The 15,947-nt window shown below is 39.4% G+C and overlaps 1 protein-coding gene across 5 annotated transcripts in view; it reads right to left on the bottom strand.

Annotated features, from left to right (window-relative positions):
- The window catches only part of KCNIP4 (potassium voltage-gated channel interacting protein 4), a 1,119,538-nt gene that overhangs the window by 220,982 nt on the left and 882,609 nt on the right, over positions 1-15,947 (bottom strand). The window contains exon 1 of one of the 5 annotated variants that reach the window (XM_032854154.1): positions 4,518-5,018. The exons of the other annotated variants lie outside the window; for them this stretch is intronic. Within the exon in view, the coding sequence (XP_032710045.1) occupies positions 4,518-4,629 (112 nt within the window). The 5' untranslated portion in view covers positions 4,630-5,018. Of the gene's footprint in view, positions 1-4,517; positions 5,019-15,947 lie in introns of those variants that run through there. 5 annotated transcript variants of the gene reach the window in all.

The following is a 15,947-nucleotide window of genomic DNA, read 5'->3' as shown; positions in this document are numbered from 1 at the left end:
CATGAGAGTACATTATACCACTCTCTGTACTGTGCCTCATATGATTTTCCAAAATGAAAGATTCAAAATAATTGGAGACCTTGCAAAATGTCAAAATACCTATCCGAACTGTTAAGTTCCCACCATAAATGGTGCTACCATATCTGTAACTACAACCTCTGTGTGCTTTCCACTTCTTTTTTTCTCTCAAGAAAGATATTTAAAACCTAACAATGTTGTCCTAAAATAAAATACAATTATGGTATCTCGGAACAAGTACAGGCCAAAGGTATTATAGTAAACATGAATTTCTGGAAAAACTGGAAATTGACAGTTCACATTAAGTATTTTATTGAGAAGGGCAATCCATAGATTTTTGCCCTGTTTGTCACCTGAATTGTTCCAAGAGCATAACTAATATTTCTGCTTCCATGATTTTACTACAGAATTCATCTTCACCTACTCCCAGATTGAACCCCTAAAACAATGGTCTGTCACATTGCTCACTTTTCTCCCCAAACTTGAAGACTTTGAATCAATGGTTCTTCACTGGTTGAAGAATAAGTAGATACTCTTAGCATTGAACTTCAAACCACCTCTTCAGCTACATCTCCCATTTCAATGTTCTGACACCTATCTGTGTGAATGCCACTGCCCTTATCCACGAACTTAAGGGCACAACTCATGCTCTTTGCTTAGCCTAGAATGTTCTTCTTCCCTTCTCTAACTTGGGAAGTCCTTCTCACATTGTGAAGTCCTGTATAACCGTTTCCTTCTGGAATGTACCATTCCATCCATCTTTCTGCAGGCCATTTCTCTCTAATACCCAGCATTTATATTCTTCTATCTTGTTTGGTAAATTATTTCCTTTCCTAGAATGTAAGTTCACCGAAGGTACATTCCTTTAATGTTCATCTTGCACACCTCTCTACCATCCAAGCCTACCAGAGAACACTACATGCATTTAGAATTCAACAAGACATATATTATATGCTAAATGTATGAAATAATAAGATCCATTTTCTGAGTGTTCTTCATAGTTTTCTTTATTAATGAGTGGATATGTGTAAAACCTCAAATCATCATATTAAAATCCCTTTAGTCTCTTGAATCCTTTTTATAAATTGCTTTTGTTTCCTAAACCTTGAATTTCAACCGAAGGAGAATTGTATTTTCAAAATGAGGTTTTATCAAAATCAGAATCTAATTTAGGTGGGAGTAGAAATATTTCTCTTTATTCTTTTTTACCCATGGCTAATTTTCATTAGCCATTGTAGATGATAATACTATGGTAACATTGCTTTATCCCAACAAAACCACAGACCCTCTCATTCAAATAGATTCAGAACTACATTCTAAGTAAATCAATGTATAGTCATACTAGAGAAAATGCTCCATTCTTGTACCAGCAAAGAATCATTGCCCCTGAGGATAGTATAAGAGTTCAGTGTGGCCTAAAAGAATCTCACGGTTCTGCTCTGAGCTTCATCTTCATTTCTCCACCAAAAAGAATGGTTAATTCCCTGGCCTTATTGTGGGCTGTATTTTCTAGAGCAGTCAGTGAGAAGTTTGGCAGTCTACATTGGGATAGCCTTTTTGGGAATTTTTATCATTTGAAGGTAGAAAGGCTGAGGGATAATCTAATAGTTTGTGGCTTTCTCTGTATTTTGTGCTTTTTTCTTATTCCTCCACTTGGCTGGTGGTCAGCTACTCACTGGATACTACCCACAGCCTGAGAATACACAGACAGGAGGCTTCTGCCATAGTTCTCATGGTCTTATTGAGTCTCACTGTTGGATTCTACCTGGAGTAGGTATTTACAGCCATTGAGTGTACATCACAGAGAGTCAAAATGCAGTGTAGGTCTCAGAGATAAAGAAGTTCAGGAGACCACTTGGCTTGGCTGCTTTTGTTCCAATTTGCCACTAGTCTATGATATAGTCAGTAGACTGGCTTAGCTCACTTACATGCCATGCTTGGATCCCACACTTGGGTTGGAGTCGACACCTTGTAGAAATTGTGTAGTTGTTGTGTAATCTTTCCTATGGATGTATTTCCCCCCAGAAATCTCTCAGGGTGTTAGTGGACTGTTTAGGACAAGATATCAGAATTCAGGACATTTCCCACATATATTTTCATTCACTCTCTTTTCCAATACTAAAGAAAAGAAATAAGTAGAAAGTGTGGTATGGTAGAAAAACTATAACCATATGCTGCTTAGTAGTCCTTGGTTTTGGTCCTGTCTTTCCTCCAATTAGTTTTGCCTCTGGTAGATCAGTTAACCTCTTTGGGTTGTAGCTGTTTCCTATGTAAAATGAAAGAGTTGAACTAGATCAGCATTTTCTAATATGTACTTCAGAACGAAAAATCATAGACTTAACAAGTAAAATGGGTTATACCTCATGTATGATGGTACCAGCATCTTTGAATATTAGCACGATGGTGACTTATATTGAGCCCAAATTGCCCCCAGCATATTGGACATTTTACATAATAGCTATAAAAGTGTAGGTACATCATCTATATGTGTGTTTATGCATAGAAATATCAAATCATTTATGGATATGGATATTAGTTGAAAATGAATATGGATATCCACCCCACAAAAGACATTTCAGACTAGCACAAAAATCTGTGATTGTAGTTGAGGGAGTCAGGTTTACAATTCTACTTTTCATATTGTTGGAACTCAAATTTGAAGTTTTCATGTGAAAATCTTCAACTTTAAGTGACATAAAATAGAAGTTAAGAAGAAAAGCTGAGTCATTTGCAGGGGTTTTAAACCTAGGGACTTTGACTTTAAATGCATTCATTATCAACATGGGCAATAAAAGAATAAAAGTGCTACCTTATAGCACTGGGAAGGTTGACTTCCTCAATACCCCCATGGCTGTTGTCATTCAGCAAATGCTTCACCTGGCTATGAGATCAAGCCCTCTGGAGTATTATCCATTAAATTTGGGGACTATTGCTCAGCCAAGTTCAGAGAACAAAAACTAATATGGTGACAAAATTTAACAAAGGGAAACTATTCCCATTACAGAAATTGAAATGATCTCATCTGCGTTTTATTACAATACCAGCATTAGAAAACTGAGGCAGAATCCTGAAACAATGCAAAGGTTGCTCTGTAGCACTTGGAGATGTTTGCTGGTGCATTGTTTTCCTTCCAAGGGTTAAATAAAATCACTGTGTAATATGAGAAAAGGAAGAAACTAATTTCTGAGGTTTTAATCCCATGACAACATTGTTCTCTTGTGTGCCTAAGCAGAGCTTGTCACAGAGTGAGAATATTTACAAGAAGATATGAAAATTACATGGGAACTTATGTTTTTACAGAGGTCTAAATAGTTAGAACCTAACAAACTCACTTTGTTTAAAAAAAAAAAAAAGACTTCCTAAAGATAAGATACATTGACCATTATAACATATTAACAGAAACAACCTGTATACCGGATGTAGTTTGGGATGATGTCGTTGTATCCATCAGGTCTTAGCTCCTGTAGTTAGAAAGATGAGAAGCATGGCAGGCTTAAATATTTCCATCATCTTCCAACATTACACACAACATGAGAACTGAACAATCATAAAAAACTCGGCAATAAAAGATCCTTCCCTTATCTGGAAGGAATATTAGCAAGTGTCTTAGGAACTACTTTCTTTTGCTTGGGAAGATAGGAGATCTTAGATGTAGAATTGACCTTGGATGCCGAGGTTTAAATAATTCAAAGTATCTTATTTCAGTAGAAAAACTATTTCATGAAAAAATAAATGTGCATATATATGGTATATATGTCTCTATATTCACACATACACACATCTATTCAAATTATTAAAGCAAAGTCAGTCAACATTTTTACCCCACCTTTGAATAATAAAATTGATTTGAGTAGTAAAATTTATATTAGATGGATAAAATATTTGTTGATAGCAACAGTGATGCCCTGTGCATATGGGTTCCCACTCAAGAGATGAGCAAAGTGGTTCATTGGGAAATGTAAATGAAACACTTTTGCAAATTAAGTGTTCAAGAACATTTTTGCCAAACACCCATTAACTCAATTTTAACTGAAAAGCCTACCCATTTTACATCATAATCAACAACCCAACTCCACCCCCACACCTCCTACTTAATGAGACACACACAGATATTTCCCTCATAAATCAGGGTACTCCTCCAGAGAATAAAATTCCTAATGACATTAAGGCGTGGTAGCCATGATGAACTTGACAACCAAAAAACAACCTGTATTACCACCCCATAGTAGAGTCTCAACTTCGCACCTTGGAAATATATTTAACCCACAATATCACCCTACACTCAAGAGCTTTCAAAGAGAAAGAAGTATCCCTTCCCTCCCAGTGTCAAATATCTGGGTAAACAGACATGAACTGTCCAGTGCTAGGCAGCTCCACGGCAAGCATGCATATTTTAAAACTTTTACTTTGGGTATCAAGCCTCCTCAACTTCTTCAGTTTCTGTATCCGGTTCCGAACCAGACCTGACCAACCGCACAGAGTGGGAGCGACCACTTTACCTTCCGAAAAATCAATCAGTCCCAGCAAATGAAGCAGCTTCAGAGATGCACATATAATCACAACAATACCCACTGTTTGCAGTCCTTCCGACTCCCACTCGAGAGTCAACATCTTTCAAGCTGGCAGAGCATCCCAGCCTCCGGACCCCTTTGGAGCGGAGGGAGTTAATTAGAGAATCCGAGCAGTCTCTGGCTTGGAACAAAGAGTCGCGAGGGGGAAAAGTGAGCAGCTCCTCGCAGACGCACCGGGCGGAGCAGTGGCCCCCCGGGGTGAGGACCGACCGGGGCTGGAGTCCAGCCTCTCATGCTGATGCTGGCATTTCCCAGCGGGGTCCCCCAGCCAGAGCGCGCCTGCCTCCCGGCTCTGCGCTGCTGCCAGCGGGTACTTGCACTTAGAGCTGTGAGGGGAGCATCTGTTGGAGAGCGGGAGACTTTGCTCTGTCCGTGGAGAGGAGGGACACTCCCAGGAAACTTGCCCTGGAGAGCACGGCGGCGCTCCACGCGCTGACGACGCGGCGCGGGCTGAGCAGGCTGGCTGCGCGCTAGTTTGCTGCCTAGGAAGCCAGCGAATGCTCCCTTTTTGCCCAAGCAGCGGCTCTCTCCTCCCAGAGCTCGCGCCGCCAGACAGCTCAGCCCCCTCTCGGGATGCTAGGACGGAATCGGCTGTCGTGGCTGCTGTCTAGAGCCTTTGTCAGGAAGCTCCCGTGGAAGCCCGTGGGTAGTTTTTCTGGGGAGAAAAGTGCAGGAGCAAAAGAACCACGATTGCCTTTGTCACCACCAGCATCCAAGCTGCTTCCCACCTGCCACTCCACTGGGGCTGTCTGGTCCCCTCGGACACAATAAGAACATTATTAGGAAGATTGATTTGGTCCTTGTATTTTACAAACAGGAATGGTTGGAGAGTAGGGCAGAGCAGTACCTTGTAAGAACACTGATGTTCAGTAACTGCCCCCTGGAGGGGGGAATCACACTATCCTCCTTTCAACTCTTGATTCAGCCTCTCTCAAAGCCAAGTTTCACAAACTTCCCTGATGATAAAAATCACACAAGATGCTTGTTAAAAATATTCTCTTGTGGAAAATCTGATTCAGAGGATCCTGGAGTTTGTATTGTATTCTTTTAACAAAGATTTTATTTATTTATTTGAGAAAGAGAGAGAGAACATGAGTGGGATGAAGGGCTAAAGGAGAAGCAGACTCTCCCCTTGAGCAAGGAGCCCAGTATGAGTCATGGGACTCCCGGATCATGACTCCAGTCAAAGGCAGACGCTTAACTGACTGAGCCACCCAGGTGCCCCTGGAGTTTGTATTCTTTTTTTTTTTTTTTAAGATTTTTATTTATTTATTTGACAGACGGAGATTACAGAGAAGCAGGCAGAGAGAGGAGGAAGCAGGCTCCCCGCTGAGCAGAGAGCCTGATGCGGGATCCCACCGGGTATTCTATTCCAAACCACACCAAACATCCCAGCCAGCTTTGTGGGAATGGTCATAGACTCTGCTCTATGCCAGGAGCACACTGGCTTAAACACCCTTTTTTTTTTTCCACTCTGCTGAAGCCAGCCCCAGCCCCTGGAACTCACTACAAAAATCAGGGTTTATGAATAATATCTTGGACTGTGGGGGGCATTTCTTTGTTCTGTTACTTTCTTGTTGTGTGATTTTTCCGCAAGTAGCTTAGGCTCTCTGAAAACAGGTCCTTTTCTGCGAAGTTGAGATTATAATACTTTGTTTAAAGTACTCTGTTTAAAGGGAAATGTGAGAATTAAGTGTGGTTGTAATAATGGTTACTGTTTACCAAGCATTTATTATGTGCTGATCAATAGTATAGGGATTTATCAACAATGAACTCTTCCCCACAATTCTGTGTGGTGGGTTTTATAGTCATCTTCACTTTACAGGCAAGGAAACTGAAGCATAAAGTGGTTAACTTACTTGTCAAAGCTGTGGTGGGCACAGTGCTTGGTAGGCAATAGGCATTCATTCATTTGTTTATTTCTTAACATTTGTTAACCTGCTACCATGATCTCTGAACAGTACTTGAATGATAAAGTCCAACCTTATCTTGTGGGGGCATATGGTATAATAAAGGAGGCAGGTATGAAATCGAAAGTGACTGAGAAATGCACTAGCACTTGAAAAAATCTTTCTATGAAGTACAATGGGGGCACAAGAATGAAAAGCCAACTCCACCTGGGGAAAGATGAGTGGTGGGAATGGGAAGGAGACTTTACAGAGGTGGTAATCATTGAAAATGGTAGCTTTCATTATTATTAGAAGTTATAAATAAGACAAAAACAGAGAAACAAACCATAAGAGACTCTGAATTATAGGAAACAAACTGAGGCTTGCTGGAGGGGAGGTGGGCAGGGTGCTGGGGTAAGGGTGATGGGCATAAAGGAGGGCACTTGATTTGATGAGCACTGGGTGTTATATGCAACTGATGAATCACAAAATTCTACCTCTGAAACTAATAATATAGAACATGTTAAATTGAATTTAAATAAAAAAATCAAGATAAATAAAAAGAACTTATCTATCATACACAGGCTTTGCGGTACACAGACTTGGACTGAATTCTGGTTCTGTTGCTTGCTTGCTGTGTGATCTTGAGGAAACCACTCCATCTCTGTCAGTTTTCTAAGTGCAAGATGGGAGTGTGACTGCCCACTTCTCATCCTTACTGTGAGAGTTAACTGTGGAGAGCTGAGCCCAGTGCCTAGAAGACAGATGGCAGGTGTGGGATTACAACAGCAAGGCCAACTCTTTAGAGGCTCTGCTGGGTCTAGGTGGATGAAGGGACCTTGCTCCTCCTTATCATCCCCTCTTCTCCTAAGTCGGGTTTCAGTCCTTCCCCCATGAAGACTTCCTGACCTACCAGACTATTTTTCTCCTCTGGGCATCAGGAATATACTTAGACCACTAAGTTGGCTTTTATAACAGTGCTTTTTGTTTTGGGTTTTATGTCTTTGAGAAATATCTATCTGCCCAACCACCAATCCATCTAAACATGTTATTTTCAGTTTGTAAGCAAATCAGTGCAGGGGAAGCGGTTCTCGAAAGTTGATGGGTAAAGAGATGTTTTAAGTAACCATTCTCTGAAATTCCTGAGAGTATTTGATGAGAGGACATCAAAAGTTTTTTTTTAAAGAGTTGCAGAAATTAATTAGGTCAAGTTAACTCTGTCTCTTTTAACCCTATATGATTTCATATTAAAACAAAACACAGCTAAAAAGCTATAGGTGCAGATTTTTTTTAAAATTTTTATTTATTTATTTATTTCTTCATTTTTTAGATTTCATTGATTTATTTTGAGAGAGAGGGAAAGGGAGAGAGAGAATGAGCAGTTGGAGGGAGGGGCACAGGGAGAGGAAGAAGCAGGGAGCCCGATTCAGGGCTCCATCTCAGGATCCTGGCATCATGACCTGAGCCTGAGGCAGACACTTAACCAACCAAGCCTCACAGGTGCTCCTAGATGCTGAATTTAAACATTGCTTTGTCTGACTACCAAATTCATTACATTCCCTTTATATCCCTGAGCAGATTTTAGCAAATAATTACCAACTGATTTCTTGATTTATATACTTAAGCAAATAATTTTTGAGTTGTCACATCTCGTTTTCCAGGAAAGAAATCTCCACCATCTTTGGAATTCACAGAAAGACCTAGGGATATAATTTTGTTAATTCCAGGCAAGACTTCACTTTAGGACAATGGCATTCCTATATAAGATCCATGAGCTGAGAGTTTTGGTGACCCAGCCAATCCTTATCTGTACTGGCTACCTTTACTAAGCTCTTCCTATTAACTCCAGCTACACCATATTCTGGCTCTTGAGAATGCCAGGGTCTCTTTCACATCACCCTCATGGCAGGATTTTGTAAGCTAATAGTGTCATCCATGAGTTTCATGCATCATCTGACCAGTCTAGGAAAATGGGGGACACTTGAAGAAGAGTGTTTTTCTAGGGCCATCTTGGGAAAGAACAGTTGGCTATATATTATTAAAAAAAATAATAATTCCAGGTGATGGCTCTATTATTTTATGACAGTAGCTTATTAGCCCCGACCTAGTTTGTTATGTTCAAATATGCCTTCTCTATCTCTAATTATTCTCAGGTTTGCCAATTCTTTATATTATAATGGATGGCCAGCAAAGGTCTGTCTTCTATACCAAAAGAAAAGAATACCAAAGGAATAAACTAACAACTCTTGCTCACTTACTCTAAGCTAGGCACATGTACTTAACATGTATAAACTCATTTAATCTTACCCTAAACTAATGAGAAAAGTGTTATTATCACCATTGCAAAAAATAAAAATAGATAAAACCAATGATCATCAAGATTATTTTTACAGTTACATTCAATAAGGGGCACAACCATGATTTATATCTGATTTACTCCATTATGGTGGCTGACAGTTTTGTAGAAGGTCTAAGTGTCAGATACTATTCTAAAATCTTCATACTTATAACTAATTTAGTTCTTTCATAATTCTATGAGATCTATATTATTTCTCTGGTTTCAAGGATAAAGTTGAAACTTTAAAAGATTAAGCAACTGGCCTGAAGTCTTATAGATAGGAGTTGGCAGAGTTGGGCTTGAGCTTGGGTATCCTGGGTCCAAATTTCGCACACGGTGTCATTCACTACTGCACTCTTGGGCCTCCCTGTACCTTGATGAATGGTTCTTTAACTGGGTCTCTGCTAAGGGGTTGTGCTGGGGAAATATTGCCAGAAACTCTTGGGAAAGTAAAAAATGGACTTCAAAGAGGCATGCCGAAGCCAATGGCCCCTTCTGAAAAAGAGAGAAAGGGGGTCAGTAGTAGTCAGAGTAGACTTTCAATTTCCTTGCACTGAACCATTGCATTATTTTAAATAATCTCAAAAAGGATGATTTTCCTGAAACCCGAAATTAATCATTTCCCCCTCTTTGTTTTAGCTTCAGTTTGAAATTTAGCTTCAGTTTGAAATTTCACTAGGTGATGTTCCTTGGTTAAGAAATGTTCTTCATCCTATTGACATCATACAAATACCAAAATAAATATAGTGAAGTTGAGAAAAAAAATATTTTATTAGATAGATTTATCTATCTATCTATTATCTCTCCAAAAATATAAATAGAATAGCAATGCATACAGGATATGTTAAGTCAAACTTAAATTTAAAGTTATTAGTTTATATTTGTATAAACATTTAGAGTTCAAATAATCCAATCTTTTTATTTTAAGGAGGCTTAAAAGTGAGGTACAGAAAGCAGAACTGACTTGTTCATGTTCAAAAACCTTGGAAAGTGGACAAAATGAGCTTGACTCACCTAACTTGTCATGATACTGAATCATTAACTGGGATGATCCATTGAGAAATTAGAAAGAAATCAAGTTCTGAAAGAAAAATTTTCTACTCTCAGTAAATAGGAGGAAAGAGAAGCAAGACCTCCACATGGTTGGCATCATCTAGAAGGTTCTGCTGAAGAGAGAAGCCTAATTTAGGTTTTTGAAAACAAGTGAGGGGAGGAGGAATGATTTTCTAGAAACAGAAATGGGAACCCACTAGGGCAAAAGCTATGAAGGTAGCATAGCTCAATTGAGGCCTCTGAGGCAGGGAAGAAAAATGCAAGTGGAAAATTGTTATAAGAGGCCTCAATATCTGCATAGAACAAGGAATGAGGATAAGGTTGGTATGTGACACTTAGTGTCTCTTTTAATTTTAAGATTTTTCTCACCAAATGATGAAAGCTATTCACCCTCAGTGAATTCTGTTCTGTCCCCACCCCAAAGGGTATCACATCCATCTGTCTTGGGGCTTTCTCAATTACTTGGAAAGATCCCTAAATGTTCTCCAGATAAACTTGCCACTCAAACATGCCAGGACTCAACACTGTTTCACTTAGCTGCAGGGTTCATTCTGAAAGCTTCCTAAATGTGTCTGAAATGGATTTCTTTAAAATATGTATATGTTTATCCATTAAACAATTAAGCATCCAACCTTCAGGCTTGAGTGCCTATTGAATCCATAAAGGAGGAGGGGATATCTCCCACTTGAAAAACTTCCAGCAATGTTGCACTAATGTATCTTAAAAATTGTATTCATGTATCTTGTGATCCAAGCTTATGTTATATAATCTTCATATAAACAAATTAGAAGATTATTTGGAAATTTAACTAGGAAACATTCTTAAGAATATAATCTTTCCCTGAGATTTATAACCTTTTTCCTGCTCTGATTTCCCTTTCCTAGGTCTTCTGGATTAAACTGAGTGGGCTTCTGCTTCACCCATTTAATCTGGCATACAACTTTGGCTGTCATGTCACAGACCTTTTTCTCTTTTCTCTCTAAAACAATCTTTGCCATTTACCACTATAATTGGCTGGCTTTAGAGCAGTGATTTTCATGGATAGTAATAATAATAATGATAATGATGATAATCCTTGGCTTTATTATGTTATAATTAGGATTATATTATTGAACCCCTACTGTGTAACAGTGTACTACACACATTACATGAACTATCTCATTGAATCATCACAACCCCTATTACAGATGAGGATGCTGGAATGCCAAACCTTAAGTAACTTACCCAAGATTATGAAAAAAAAAAAAAATCAGAATATGCCATTCCAAAATATGCCACCTTGGCATAATAATTTTGTGGCGCTGAAGGCATTTGAGAATCACCAGATGCAAGAAGAGTTCTCAGTCCTCCTCTTATCTACCTAACCGTGGCATAAATTTCCCTTTGTGAAGCTGCCTACCCCTTCTCCTATGCCAGGAATCAGAAAGCAACTCTTATCACTGGAGATGGAGAGTGAGCACCAAGATGAGTCTGCATAAACAAGCTTCACTAAAAGAAGCCTTATCTTCTATAAGTTTCTCTCATATATTTCCTAGTCACTTCCCTGCGATTTATCATCCCTTGAAGCCCAAACTCCCTTTTTTTTTTTGTTAAAATGGGACATAAGTCCTGCAATCTAATTACTTGTTTCTATGAGTTTCACTTCTTTTCTGTGAACTTCCATATGTATAAAATAAAAATTGTATGCCTTTCTCCTGTTAATCTATCTTCTGTTAATCTAATTTGCAGGCCTCCAGAAACTGAACCTAAGAGGGTAGAGGAAATGTTTTTCCTCCCTGACAATTACTAGAAGTTAAGGAGCTGGGATTTAATCTCAGGATTTCTCACCCATGAATCAGTGTTCTTATATCCTTGTGGTGCCTTTGTAAAGATCACTACTGGTTTTTTTTTTTTTTTTTTTTTTTTTTATTGTGACCCTGTGAAACAAGATTTAAAGTGCAAATGGTTTCCAGAAAGGTAGCACATGGTGTGGCTCTTACCTCTTGTTGAAATGTAAATGTTTCACATCAAGTTCTTTCCTGGAAACCAGATCAAGAAAGCAAAGAAAGAAGAAACAAGAGGAGGGAAAGGACTCAGGAGATAGGCAAAGGAACGAGGAGAGAAGAGAGGAAGAAAATGAAGAGTGCTGAGGAAAGAGGCAAGCAATCCTCCATGGCAGCCCGTGTGACACAGTCAAGAGTACACAGCTGAATGTAACTTGTTTTCTAATTGTGAGATTCTCAGACTTCCAGGGAGATGAGAGTTAAATAGGAGTAAAGCAGACTATAGGAAAAGGTTGAGCAAGGGGTTATTTCACCCTGAATTCGCCCTCCTTCCCTGGTCTGTCAAGCTCTGGAGCTCTTAGCAATGCCGGCTATCTCTTTAAGTCTACCTTCTCAGCCATAGCCTGGAAATTGAATAGGTGGTTTTTAAAGCATGAATACTAGTGATCTCCCTGGATATGGCATTAGCCATAGCTAGGTCATGAGGCCTTCAATATCTCTTCAAAGTCCTATGATGCCTTCCCATTCACTTGTGGCAGGACCCTGCTGCCCCAGACTGATTGCTTCATTGGCTTGGTTCTCTCTGTTCTTGGGCATGAGATTCCCATGACTAGGGTGTTCTCTGAGCTGCACTGGCTCATTTCCTGTCCTGCAGCAGCACTTTGGGAAAGAAAGCCCAACAGGTTTGAACTGGAATGCATTTCAAATCTCCAGGGACAGTGAATAATTATCTTGAATATGCTTTGTTGTATAAAGAGTTGTAGGGATATCTGGAAAGAATTATTCATAGAAGTCTCAATGTCCTTTTGTGAGAACACTTCTAAATCAATTTTGTTTCTTTGCTAGTTCATTCATCCTCTCATTCACATGTGTGCATGTATACACACATACATACACATGTGTGCACACACACATACACATGTGTGCATACACACACACATACATACACACACACGATTGCCACCATTGTTTGTATCACCTACAAAGTCAGAACAGGGGAAGCCCTAGTGAATACAGAAGTCCCTTTTCCCTGAACTTAATATGTGCACATTCCTGCTGGGGATGAATAAACACATAGTAAATGTTCAGTGAATGCCTACACAGTATATGTTTAGAATGTAAGGGGTAGGGGTACATGGGTGGCTCAGTGGGTTAAAGCCTCTGCCTTCGGCTCAGGTCATGATCCCAGGGTCCTAGGATCGAGGCCCGCATCGGGCTCTCTGCTCAGCAGGAGCCTGCTTCCACCTCTCTCTCTCTCTGCCTGCCTCTCTGCCTACTTGTGATCTCTGTCTGTCAAATAAATAAATAAAATCTTAAAAAAAAAAAAGAATGTAAGGTGTAGGTCATGGTAGGTATCTTTTCTCTAAATGCTAGTAGCTCTCTGAAGTGACTGGCCCAGGCTTGACAACTAGGATTTGTAGCCAAGTCTTTGGACTCTTAGTTCATTGTTTTTTTCCATTATAATATGGAGTTAAGGCATCTACCTAATATCTAAGACAGAAGCAAGGAAGAACCATGCACTACAGAAGAGAAAGGTTTCTTCTAGTGAGAACAGAAAAATCCACAAGAAAGAGAAGACATGGTGAATTAGGCATGAAGGTGAAGCCTAATTTTGTATATGTCCAGATTCTGCTCATGAGTGTTAGCCTTTGCTAGTGTTTCCAAATCAGCTACATCTAAGACTTGGTTTGGCATCCGCTACAAACGAGCAGACAGAGAAGCTGGGGGCTGTATCTGTGAATCTTTTTGGTGAAAGGAACTAAACTTCATTTGGAAAAAAAAGAGAGGCAAAGGAAAAATGTTCTCTCTACCCCAGATCCAAAATCAGAGGCTTGGAGAGCTGGAAAGGGAATCATTTCTCTTCTGAGAATTACATATTTCCCAGAACTTACAATTGGTCAGTGTTGTAGTTTGTCTCTGCTGGAGATTCCTTGTTTTCTATCACTACACTTATATTATTGCAATGTTGAAATCAGTATCAGTTTCCTATTGCTGCTGTAACAAATTACCACAAAGTTGATGGTTTAAAATAGCACAAATTTACCTTCGTCCAGCTCTGAATTTTAGAAGTCTGAAATGGGTCTCATTTGCCTAAAATCAAGGTGTTGGCAGGGTTGTCTTTCTTTAAAAGTCTCTAGGAAAGAAACTGTTGCCTGGCCTTTGCCAGATTCTGGCTTACATGCCTTGGCTATGGTTACATGCCTTGGCTATGGTTACCTCCATCCTCGAAACCAGCAGTGGCCAGCTAAGTCTTTCCCTGCCAGTATCATTCTGAACTTGACTCCTCTGCATCTCTCTTTCGCTTATCTTGTGATTACATCAAGCCTGCCTGGATTATCCAGGATAACCTTCCTATTTTCAGGTCAGCAGAATAGCAATCTTAATTCCACCTGCAACTTTAATTATATTTTCCATGTAACCAGCATATCCATGGGGTCTTGATGATTAGGATGCAGACATCTTTGGAGGACCATTATTATGTCTACCACACAGTTAATAATATGAATAACCTGTAAACACTGCTTTAAATAGGAAAAGAAAAGCCAACCCCTAAACTAAACCCCCAAATTTAGACTCTACTTCATCAAGAACAAGTCACTTAAGATACGTGTATGTGCATGTGTGTGTATGTGTGTGTGTGTGTTTAATGTACAGAAAGAGAACCTTCTCTTTCAGAAGGAAAGAGCAGCTTTAATTAGCATTCCTATCTCTGAATGTCCAATTTTCACTAAGAAAGGACTCTGAAGAAATTTCAAAATGCTAAGAAAGAACACCAAACAATTGAGAAGATATAAGCTAATGATCAGACCCAGGGACACTCTACTTTCATTTTTGTGGTCAAAAGCAGTTTGATGCAGAGCAGGTATTTCCTGTAAGCCCAGAACTAACCTAGGAACTGCAGGAGATAGAACATCAGAAAAGAAAGAACTGGGATAATGTTCCTCCTTTACAACACTTCCAGGAGGATCACAAAAGATAATGGAGGAGGAGGTGCTTTCTAAATTGTGGAAGGAACACTCAGGGGGAATGCTTTAATTAACTGGCCCAGATGCCCTAGATGGATTAGACTAGCACTGAACCAAAATCTTCAGCAACGAGGTATTCATTTTACTTCAAGCTTTACTTCAGTCCTCTGGACACAAGTCACAGACCATGACTTTCTGAAAGACTATTCACTTCAATAACAAAACAATGACAAATGAGGAGTTTTCTCCTTTGAAGATCCATATGATGCTTCCTCCTCAAAACACTGCATGTAAATGGACTGGTATCTTACATATGTTCATTAAAATCACCTCTCACACCGCCCAAACATCTACATCGATCCAGGATTTTGTTGTAATTTTATGCAGATATGTACTTTTGCGAACTTTGTCTTACTTATTCCTTATATCAGTCCATCTTAAAAATGAGAAAATTGAGGTTATAAAGGGTACTTCATCCACAGTCAAAAAGCAGCAGTAAAACTGGGTTTTAAAATGATGCATTCTGGCTCCACACCTCATGTTGCATTTTTTTCATCTCTAGCATTTACAGAATGATTTTTCCTGTGTTGGGTGCTGTGCTAAGTGCTTCATATTCACGATTTATAAAAGGAGGATAATAAAAGTGTATACCTACTAGTGCTATCAGGAGCAATAAATAGATTAGTATATTGTACAGTTAAAGTATTCAGGGTATTGTAGACCACATAGCAAGAGCTCTATTTATAAGACTAATCATTATTATTTCTTCATAAGCCAGCGCTGAGGCATTTCTACTGTTATGCTTCTTTGACAAAAGAAGAAACTGTGATTCAGAAGGACTAAGACACTTGTTACAAACTGCTGTGTGACCAAGCAAGCCATGAGAACCTGTCCTTAATCACACAAGTCAGCCTCAGTCTGCCTGTCAGGGCTCGGTTCTTTGAAACAGAGACCCTCCTGGTCACTCAATTAGTCCTGGGCTTCCAAGCAAGGCAGAGCCTAAAGTAACCAAGCTGCACAGTTGATACTCGATCTGGAAAGATCCTCAGATTTCAGATGCTGGGCTCAGTCATCATTTCTTTATTTGAGAACTTTGGCTTTCAAATAATTTCCATCTGATTTCATTCATG

The sequence above is a fragment of the Lontra canadensis genome, unplaced genomic scaffold (assembly GCF_010015895.1).
Source record: "Lontra canadensis isolate GAN:19392208 unplaced genomic scaffold, GSC_riverotter_1.0 scaffold1, whole genome shotgun sequence".
Taxonomy (NCBI): domain Eukaryota; kingdom Metazoa; phylum Chordata; class Mammalia; order Carnivora; family Mustelidae; genus Lontra; species Lontra canadensis.
This window is presented reverse-complemented; position numbering and strand designations above follow the sequence as displayed.